Source organism: Plecotus auritus (genome assembly GCF_963455305.1).
Source record: "Plecotus auritus genome assembly, chromosome: 4".
Lineage (NCBI taxonomy): Eukaryota > Metazoa > Chordata > Mammalia > Chiroptera > Vespertilionidae > Plecotus > Plecotus auritus.
Window position 1 is genome coordinate 66,606,561 of NC_137775.1, and position 9,415 is coordinate 66,615,975.

The following is a 9,415-nucleotide window of genomic DNA, read 5'->3' on the forward strand; positions in this document are numbered from 1 at the left end:
TAACCATCTTATTAAATGATGAACCCAGGTCTTCATTTTCTCCCAGTACATTATTCATTATTTCATATGAAACTACTTCAAGTGAGCAAAGTGTATATATATATATATATATATATATATATATATATATATATAGACTAAAACATCCATACTCATTGGGCCAAAATAATATTGTCAAAGGATTTTGAGACATGGAGATATCTACATGGAAACTATGTGACAAAGTTTTCATAATAATACTTACTTTGATGAATATTGTTGTACTTATCTAAAAAGCACAATGTCCTTTTCAATTTTCACCCACAATGCTATTTTCCATGCTATTCTGTGTGACCAGTCATAGGCTTAGCTCAAACTAGGCAGTTAGCATCTGTTTCCAAAAAGGTAGAACCTGAGTATTGTGGCTCAAATATTTACCTATTTTTCCACCAGTTAATTTAGATTAAAAAAATAATTAATGTTATATGTAGAAGAACTAGTTCCAATTTGCTTGTGTCTGGGAAACAGTAATCTATGTGAGAGATAAGGATTAGCTTGCCTGAAAAAGACGTTACCAGGCATAACTGTGATTATTGGTAACTTGTGTGACCTGGGGAGATAAGGGGTGATTTGGGCTGATGATGGAGTGGGAAATGTTTTGGAAAGAAGTAAATAACTATTAGGTGGTAGAGAAACCCCAAGAGAATTTATATCATCTGGTTGAAAAGTTTCCTGAAGAAAATGACAGAACTGATTAACGGAAGTATTTTTAATTAGCTGAGCTAAATCCAAAAGAAGGAATGAGTCCAAGTCAGCAGAGGAAGTTTATGGGACTTCCTATTTAAAACAGATGTTTTATCAGAAGTGATTAATTTATGAATGCGGTCATAATAGGACTGAATGTTGAAGCAGTTTATTAAAATGAAAACCCTAAGAGTAAACAATATCTAGGCACTCCTATTTCTTAAAGGTACAGAATGCAGGTGGATAAAATACCTAGCGAACAGCAACTTCAAAGCTGGGGTTGGTACCTGGTGGGCAGGAAGAACAGCACAGCCCTAAGCTGGTGCCTTGCTCTCCAGGCAGAGCCCTTGGGGCGTAGGGACTATGGGACCTGGGAAGCAGGCCATAAGCCAGACAAACTGATGCAAAACTCAAGAGCAAATGTTTTCTGTAACCTGGTATGCAGTTTCTTGTGGATGAAGCAGCCCTCCTTTGAGGATACAAAGTCCTGCAGTAAATAGAACTTCTGCTATGTTTTTTGTCTTTGGTGTGTGAGCTTAGAGGCTCTCTATAAAAGTGATCTGGTCTCATTTACTAGAGGAGATTTTTAAAATTCAGAGCTCATGTGCTCCCTTGCAGAGAGTTTGGCAGAGCATGAACATATGCATTGCTTGGGAGGAAGACAATGACTTTCCAAGGAGTTCATCTTTCCTCCTCCACAGCCGAGGAGCTCTCCTGGGAGGAATCAGAATTCGAATTTGCTGCCAGGTTGCCCTACTCTATCACTGAAGAGATAGTCTCCCCCAAATTTCCAAATCCCATCTTGGATCTCAACATCTGGCTGGCCAGTAGTTTTGAGATACCACCCAAGGAGGATGAATAGTTAGTGAGTTCAGGAGTCAACTGTCATTAGGAATTGATAATACGTTAAACTTCCTTTCCATGGAAGGTATTTTAGTTAGTGTAATAAAAGCATGAATTCATACTTTACATCGTTTCACAATGTATCATAATAACAAATAATGTATTTAGTATGTTACCTGAAGTTCCTTAAAAAAATAAAGATAACACCTGAGAGAAACACATAGAAGAAAATGCCATTAAGTGTTTTTGGTAAACTGTTAATGTCAAACATATATAAAAATCTAATTTCTCCAAGTGTGTATGTTAACTAAAGTTTTTTTTCTTCTTACAATTAGAAAAAAAGGAAATGGTGCTATTAAATGTCTGCATATCAGAAGGCCCCAAATTTAAGTGCTTTGCTATTTTGAGTTTGTTGAAAGAGGTGGTAATTAATAATGGCCTTTGGTCTTAATCTGCCTCTACAAATTATGAATGTCAGAAAAATGGTATCCGTAAAAAATTATTATAGAATTATACTTATTACTTAGGTCACTTTAGAGGACCTAAATGACCTATTATTGGTCTTAGTCTGAGATTCAGTGAAGACAGAGTAGGAGATGGAGTAAGATTTGCACAATGACTTTGTAACTTCAATAAAATTTTTGAGACTTTTATTGTACTGAATCATAAAAAAATGAAAGAGACTTGGGAATTCTGTTTTGTTTTTTTAAAGACAAATAATGGTATTAATCCCCAAAGCATTTCTTTTTTTTTGCTGGTCACCATATGTCTCATATAGTTATTTTTTAAAAAACATTTTTATTGGCCCTAACCAGTTTGGCTCAGTGAATAGAGCATCGGCCTGCGGACTCAAGAGTCCCGGGTTCGATTCCGGTCAAGAGCATGTACCTTGGTTGCGGGCACATCCCCAGTAGGGGTTGTGCAGGAGGCAGCTGATCGATGTTTCTCTCTCATCGATGTTTCTAACTCTCTATCCCTCTCCCTTCCTCTGTAAACAATCAATAAAATATATTTAAAAACAAAACAAGACATTTTTATTGATATTTAGCAAGAAAGGAAGAGAGGGAGAGAGAAAGAGAAACATCGATGTGAGAGCAAGACATCGGCTGCTTCCTACCAGGGATTGAGCAGGAAACCTGTGCATGTGCCCTAAGCAGGAGTCAAACCAGCACCCTTTTGGTGCACAGGATGATGCACAACCAACTGAACTAACTGAGCCACACCAGTCAGGTTCCCTCAGAGAGTTTTGCTGTGTAATAAGTCATCTCAAAATTTAATGGTTTAAAACAACATTTAAAAAAAAATTTCTCTTGCCCTAGCTGGTTTGGCTCAGTGGATAGAGCGTCAGCCTGCGGACCAAAGGCTCCCAGGTTCGATTCAGGCAAGGGCACATGCCCGGGGTTGCAGGCTCGATCCCCAGTGTGGGGCACACAGGAGGCAGCCGATCAATGATTCTCTCTTATCACTGATGTTTCTCTCTCCCTCTCCCTCTCCCTTCCTCTCTGAAATCAATAAAAATATATTTAAAAAAATATTTCTCACAATTTTGTGTAGTGGCCAGGCAATTCTTATTTTAGTTTATAGGTTTGGGGAAAACATAGATGATAAGCAAAGATAGATTTAATAAATAGTATCAATTAATAGAGCCACTATCATATAGGTATTATCTCACTATCTCTGAAACAAGATAAAATATGTCTCCATTTATACAAAACAAAATAACTTGAGCTTAACTGTATTCCTTTAAAGTTTATAAACATAAGTGTTAAACTCCATATCTTATTATTAAAGTAGAATTTAAAAAACTCTATTTAGCATTGTCAGGTATTTCTGAGAGTCTTTTTAATAACACAATCTGATTAATAGCATTAGCATATATGCCATGCATAGATGACCATTTGCTAACTTAAATACAATAATAAAATGGAATGGTCCAACGGAGACATTCTTCTATGTATGGATGAACCCTTTTGCCATATGTATTTTTACCAAGTGATAATTATGAAGAGCTATTATTATTAAGGAGATTACAAAATGCTAGGATTAAGAGAAGGCAACTCTAGGAATTTAGAGATCTGCACACTCAAGGTGAGGGAAGATGGTATGATAGTAACACAAAATAGTAACTCCACAAAGGATTCTAGAGATGATCTGCAATACCCTCATTCTGTAGTGAGGAAACAAAGGCACAAGCATTCTGAATTACATCTACAATAAGAACAATTGTGGATTTCACTTTTCAAAATGTATGTTTTCTATTTTTTTTTTTTAAAGAGGAAAATGGGAAAGATGCATAATTCTATTACGGAGATTTGAGAACTATGTATTTTCACTCTTAGGAAAATTACTACAGAAATTTTGTTGTTATTGTTAATCCTCACCCAAGGATATTTTTCCATTGATTTTTAGAGAGTGGAAGGGAGAAACATCAATGTGAGAGAGACACATAGATTCGTTGCCTTCTGCACGCCCAACCAGGGCCAGGGATGGTGCCCGCAACCGAGGTACATGCTTTGATTAGAATCAAACCCGGGACCCTTCAGTCAGTGGGCCTATACTCTATCCACTGAGCCAAACCAGTTAGGGCTACAGAAATTAAAAAAAAAAAAAAAAAAAAGTGTTGAGTGGAAAATAGCATATTAATCTTAGATAGTAATTTTTAACTACATAATATTTGAATTAGTGTTTTTAGTTTTTGCCTTAAGATTTTGATACATTTTTAGGCACTGAAAAATTATAAAGCTAGAACAGTGTTCCAATGAGAAACATGAGGATGATTCTTAAAGGTTTCTGGTATAGTGAAAAAATTGTATGTATGTCTTAAAAGCTTTACAAAAACTTTATATTTACATATTATTAAATACATAAAACATTTATACATTTTATTTTATTTTGCTTTCTTACCTGCTTTATCCCAAATTTAATTGATAGGTAGAAGGAAAGAATGGAAATATCTCCCCCTAGTGGTCAGTTAATGAAAGCGCTATTTACTGCCTCTAGTGAATGTTCTTTATGACTAATTTGAGAGTCATGTGTACTCTGTAAGTTTGTTTAAATTGCACTGTTTTTAAAGAAACTAGAGAAGCAACACAAAGACAAGCAACTTCATACTCAGATTATATTAATCAGTTTATTGGGTGGTTTCTGACCAAGAATCAGAAGCCCAGGGAGAACAGTTACTGCTTTAATCTGCGCTCCTGAAGGCACTTGTTACCATGTATCTGACAGTTTTGTGGTACCATTAGTTTCCTTTCCCTTTTGCCTCTTCAGGAACTTGAATACTTAAGCTTGTACACGATTTTGTGTTTTGCTATCCTTTTTACTGTAAAATGTAAATATTTTAAGGGATATTTTGATTCTAAATATGATAAGAGAATTTCTCACCTATTTTGTGTGTGTGATTTGAAATTCAGTAAAAGAATTTCTTCTCTAAAAAAAAAAACATTTTGTTTTTGACCCACTGAACATAATTAGCACAAACCAATAGGTCTATGACATAATGCACTTTATTTAATGCTTAGATATAAATTACCCAAGTAAAAACAAAATTAAACTAGTATTTAAAATTAAAATGAAAATAATAGGTGGAAATTTTCTCACCCTCTTGATAAACCCTGATGTTATTTTCTACACTTACAACATTGCCTTATGTGACAGAGAGGTAATAGTTTTTTTCAGACAGAGGAACCATTTGAAGCTTAGTTATTTCTTTCCTATGCTCTTTATAATCTCAGCAATGACAAGACTCTCTGTCATTTTTCTCACCAATGTAGTTCCATGCCTAGCACAGTGATGTGCACGTAATTGGGCCTCAATAAACAATCCTTGAATGATAAAATGAAAAAAAAAGAGATACTTGTTCATGAAGGCATATAGATTAAGATAAAATAAAATCAATCAATAAATATAAATATCACACACCCACAATGTGGCTCATACTGTTCTAATTGCTATCTCAATCTATTTTTTATTTACTTTTATACAAATGAATTTAGATTTAAAAGCATATATGGAATCATGTAAAAAGAATCAGTCAGAGACAAAAGTAAGTTATTTGTGTTTATTAACTTCTTAAGAATAGATAATGAATATTTCTTTATTAAAATTCAAATTCAGATGCTTTAAAAAAGAAATTAAAAGTATATGAATATTGTTCAGAACAGAGTTACTTCTGGGTGAGTTACTTCTAGGAAATAGTCTGGTTTCCCACTATGGGGCTTGTATATAGTAATTACTGTCTTTGTGTTTAGTTCTTTGCTTGAGTAAAATTGATCTAATATTGTTAGAATATTAGACTTGGGTTCTGAAAAGCTTTAAGAATTTTGGAGGTAAAGCACCTACGCCAATACAAAGATGTTACCCAAGAGCAGTAAAAAAACTGCAGGAAAAGCTATTGGGCTCATGTACCTGTTTTTGTTTGTTTTGTTGTTTAACATCTATGGTCTTTTAATGAAATGATGTGGTATTGATCCTCACATAAACTATTAATTTGAGTTTCAGTGTAATTGAAAATGCTGTATTTTTCTTCTCTTTGTAGAAAGCATCATCATTCACCAGTTACGCATGAACTCCCGATGAAATGGTAAATCAAGCACATACTGGGTGTGTGTACTGCCTCTGAATCCCTGTTGAATGGATAGTATTACTACAGCTTTCCATCATCACTAAGGTCCTCCAGGCTACTGATCACTACTGAAAATAATTTTCTACTTCCAGTGAATTTTTTTGAGGATATAATGTAAAAGCTGAAAATGGCATTGCTGATAATATAAAAATAGGTTGCAAGAGCAATTTAATCTTTGTGTCAAAAGCAATTTCTCCTCCTTTTGCAAAGCTTTCAGGTCCATGGGCACATGCTATGTAATTTATTTTTATAATACACTTTGTGATGTGATTTTTTTCCCTAAAGTGTTTCCTTTTTCATAGTCTATGGCACATATAGTATATCCGTAGAATACACTGTCAGTTCTTCAAAGCATGGGTATTGGTGCATTTACAACAGTAACCTATAATCATTTTATTTGATCAATTTGTTATTTCTGAAGAAAAGAAAGTACCACATTATATATTTCCTGGGGGAAATTCAGGAAGAGGTAAAACAGAAGCAGGAGCTTCTAGAAGAGTTTTTATTATTGCTTGTACAATGCTGTGGTTCTGATCACGGTTCAACACTAACAGATAATGGTCTGGTTTAAAGTTTAATTTTAAACACTTAAAGATAGTTTTTAAAGTTGCTCTTTCTAGTGTTCTGTGCCAAAACCCTTGAATGAATTGATTTTAATATGGAACAAATGAATAAAAGGAGATGTATGAGTTTAACATGTAAGGATTATAGAAACAGCTTCAACCAGTAGTTCAACTATATTTCTGTTTGCATTATTTACTTATATGTACAGGACTTAGAATAAGGATATCAAGATAGTTCTCACAATCTACCTAAATGAAAGCCTAAAAATAAAAACTGACCTACAGAGTATCAGCATCTTTTTTAAAAACGGTAATAGAAATGCCTAGATAATTTTTTTCTTGTAGATAGAAGTTGGACAGATTTTCAGAAATCACATATAGGTTAGAGAATATATTCTTTTTTAAAAAAATATTTTTATTGATTTTAGGGAGGAAGGGAGAGGGAGAGAGAGAAACATCAGTGATGAGAGAGAATCAGTGATCTGCTGCTTCCTGCACGCCCCCTACTGGGGATCGAGCCCGCAACCCAGGCATGTGCCCTTGGCTAGAATTGAACCTGGGACCCTTCAGTCCGCAGGCCAATTGCTCTATCCACTGAGCCAAATCGACTAGGGCGAGAATATATTCTTTAAAGATAAAAAGCACATGAATTACTTAAATCTCAATGTCAGAGCTGCTGTTGAACTTAAATTTATGTGAAAATGTGCATCTAAAGTCTACTTGAAAGCCTTAATATAGGGTTTTTATTTTTAAAGACTTTGTCAATGTGGACAAGTTGTCAATAAGGTCTTTAAAAGGTAACTAAGATAAATAAATATTCGACACATCAGTTTCTGAAGGCAGGAATCATCTATCATGTAACTTTACTTAGATTAAAGAAACTATGCTCTGGGTGTCACACGGATAGCTAAAAACCACACAAATAATACTGTTGGCCCATTTCTCCAGACCACAGGCTGTACCCAGGTTTACATGCCCATAGAGGGGAGTCCAGACTGAGTCTCTGGAATAGAAAAATTGATATTGCATTTCCTCCCCTATGTAACTTTGTAAGGTATTAAGGTATACCTTGTGGAATTAGCAAATTATAGTCAATAGGTATTATATATGAAATTACTATATTTTATGTAAAATTAGTTTTGACCTTTGTAAGTAAAAGAAATGCTATAGTAGGCTTGCCCTAGCTTGAGTGATTGTGTATGTGTCACATAACCTGCAGGGTTTTGATTACTGATTAAGATAACTAGATGTATTTGTGTGAAGATTTAAGAAATTGTTGTTTTGGGTTGTGTTTTCTGCAAATGTTTCTGAATGACATTTTCAACTAGGGAAGGGTTTTATTTAGTATTGTTATATATTTTTCACTCACAATTAAGTTCCCCTTTTGCCAATATTTCTGACGGCAAAAATATTCAGATGTACCACAGATTACATTTGAAGCAATAACTTTTTCTCAACTTGTGGGAATGTTATTACACTAATTGTGAAAAGGCTAGAAGATAAGCCTTTAAATATTTCCTGACTTTAATTTAAAATGCTACAAGTAATTTATGTATATTTGGATCTAAAGTTTTATTTTTCCCGAGTTTATAATGAAGTTTGGTACTTGCAATGCTGAGTGAGGATGACGGTGTAATTGGTCATTTAGATGGATGCTGAGCTTTTCTCTGCCCATGCTATGAACACGTCCTCTGTTGAAACCCAAGTGGAATTAAAGTGACAGATGGTTAAAATTAATTTAAAAATTTTAAAACTTGTTTTGAAATAGAACACAATATTAAAAATTAACAGCAAACAGAAAACAACAAATAGTCATATCCTTAGCTCATGAATAAACAACAATATCATAGATAGTCATAGCCCAATATCCACATTCAATTGAAAAAAACTGTCCCTTATGCAAGTCTGGCAGCATCGTAGGCTACATAATTTCTCTATCTCTTATTGTAAGTGAATCTCCAATCATCAATATGAATGAAAATCAGTTTTGAATGGAATAATTCTGTTTTCTGATGTATGATTGTAATCAGCGTTTTCAGTTTAAGATACAACAAACTAATCCATTATTTTACCCTTTTTTTTTTTTTTGAGAGGAGTGTCTTCTGAGGGTATCTTCTACAAAGATTTTTTTCAAGTATTTAATAAAATATTAGGGTTTAATGAAAATATGGATAGAGTAAATATTTCAGATATTAGATACCTGTAATGCTCACAAATGTGAACAATTAAGTGTATCTTAGGGCAACCATAAAACAATTCATGGTATGGAATATCTAACTTAAGCATTAACAGAGATGCCAACAATTCTGAAATAATTCCCAGCTTCTAAAAATCAGTGGCAGAGCAAGAGTGAATGCTGTGTCAGACATTGTAATATGTTTGTGTCTTTTCTCTTTATGCTGTGGTTGAATTTTCCTGGAAATAAATAAAAAAATAGAGCAAAGGTAGGGTGTGTTCATAAATTTGATAAGCAACAATTCTAAAATTAACAAAAACGCATAATGGAAGTTTAAAAAACACAACTGGCACCTGAGGCATATATCCCCCTCTGGACCTCCAGTGCTATACCTCTGCTAAAAATACTAATTAGAAGGCAAAGAGGAAAAACAATAAAAATTATTGTAATAAATTCATAAAATTGGGAGTTCCATGGAATTAATGT

At 34.0% G+C, this 9,415-nt stretch overlaps 1 protein-coding gene across 1 annotated transcript in view; it reads left to right on the forward strand.

Moving 5' to 3' along the window:
• FILIP1 (filamin A interacting protein 1) overlaps positions 1–8,482 on the forward strand; it is a 185,766-nt gene extending 177,284 nt beyond the window's left edge. Inside the window, exon 7 of the mRNA XM_080664014.1 lies at positions 6,104–8,482. Within this exon, the coding sequence (XP_080520140.1) occupies positions 6,104–6,144 (41 nt within the window). The 3' untranslated portion in view covers positions 6,145–8,482. The remainder of the gene's footprint in view (positions 1–6,103) is intronic.
• Positions 8,483–9,415: the final 933 nt, after the last annotated feature.